Source organism: Sinocyclocheilus anshuiensis, unplaced genomic scaffold (genome assembly GCF_001515605.1).
Source record: "Sinocyclocheilus anshuiensis isolate Anshui unplaced genomic scaffold, SAMN03320099.WGS_v1.1 scaffold601, whole genome shotgun sequence".
In the NCBI taxonomy this organism is placed as follows: Eukaryota; Metazoa; Chordata; class Actinopteri; order Cypriniformes; family Cyprinidae; genus Sinocyclocheilus; species Sinocyclocheilus anshuiensis.
In genome coordinates, this window is record NW_015536496.1 from 260,439 (window position 1) to 262,092 (window position 1,654).

Consider the following 1,654-nt stretch of genomic DNA (forward strand, 5'->3'; position numbering starts at 1 on the left):
ATAAATAAATAATAAAAAATAGATTAAAATCAATAAGCAGTAAAATAGATTTAAGAGAAATTAAATGAATAATAAAAATAAATAATCCAAATTAGAATAACAAAATATTAATTTGATTTAAAATAAATAATAATCAGAATAAAATCAATAAAATACAAATTAAAATAAATAGATTGCTATAAACAATTTTTAAAAATTTGATTAAAATCAGTAAATAATAAACGGATTTAAAATAAATTAATAAAATAATATAACAATAATAATAAAAATTAAAATAAATATATAATGATTAGATTTTAAATAAATAAATGTTTTACAATAAATAATTAAATGGATTAAAATAAATAATACAAATAGAATAAAATCAATCAATAAATAATAAAAATAGATTTAAATATGGCCCAATGTACAATAATAATATAAAGGAATTTTTCAATTAGATTTTTCATAGATATTTGACCCGTATTTTGAATTATGCATTGAATTATGTTGTATTTTAGGGTTGAAGGAAATCTCCTGGTAACGGAAAATGCACTGGTAATTTTCTGCCAGGACTTACAATGTAACAAAAACTAAATATAATATTTAATATTTAATGGAAAGAATATTTGACATATTTATAAAATAATTTCAGGATGAGGGTCCCTCGCACCCATGTTCATCTAAAGGCTTGAAAAGCCCTGTGTTAGACAGTACGTCAGCGGAGTATGTGTGGCTGTATATCAGACGAGGCCACACTTATGCCAGTATCGTGCGGCTGGATGCGCGGCGGCCTGTCGGACCCTAAAAGGGGTGTGAGGTGAAGCGGCGGCACAGTCGACCGGTGCAACACCTTCACTGCGAGCCTCTTCACCTGCTTATCAACTCCACAAGAGCAAAGTGTCCACGAGCCCGGTCTCTGAACACCTCGCACCGGGGTATTTTTAGCAGCAGTGCGGACAGAGCTCTGGGAAAACACAGCCATCTGAACTTGGCTTTGTTGGAGCAAACCCTCAGACGTGGCATAGCCTCTGAAAGTCAGACAGTTCCCTGACGTGAAGAGGCTGATCGCGGTTGTACTGTACGGTTGTCAACGTTCAACTCTGTACCAGATGTTTCTCTAAAAAGTCTTAATAGACACAAACGAGTCGACAGTTGACATACAGTAACACCGTGTCCTAACTAGAGGCAATGCAATAATGCAATGAGGATGATTTGTTGATCAATTGTTTAATAATTCTGCAGCGTTGCACTGAGTAGCCCCGCCCACCGTGAAATCTGATTGGTTGAACACTAAACATCAAATATATTCTGATTGGCTGTGATTGTGTCGCATTGCACAGAAGTCTGGAATAGTGGTATTTTGGTACCTTTGAGATAGTATTAAAATTTCAATATTTTGAATTATTTTTTATTTTTACATTTTTCATTTTAATTTTAGCTACAATTTTAGTAATTTTATTGTGTATTTTTGTCAGTTTTTTCATATGTATTTTTATTTTTTTTATACATTAAGATAAGATAACATAAGATAAGATAAGATAAGATAAAATAATAATTATATAACTTTTTTTGTAAATGGTTGTAGTTTTATTTTCAGCCAAATAGCTGAAATGGCTAAAAGCTTTTTATAAAATAAAATAAAATAATAAAATAAAATAAAATAAAATAAAAT

General features: G+C 30.2%; 1 protein-coding gene across 1 annotated transcript in view; it reads right to left on the reverse strand.

Moving 5' to 3' along the window:
* LOC107687137 (sodium channel protein type 2 subunit alpha-like) overlaps positions 1 to 964 on the reverse strand; it is a 137,944-nt gene extending 136,980 nt beyond the window's left edge. The window contains exon 1 of the mRNA XM_016484371.1: positions 739 to 964. Coding sequence (XP_016339857.1) covers positions 739 to 964 — 226 coding nt within the window. The remainder of the gene's footprint in view (positions 1 to 738) is intronic.
* Positions 965 to 1,654: the final 690 nt, after the last annotated feature.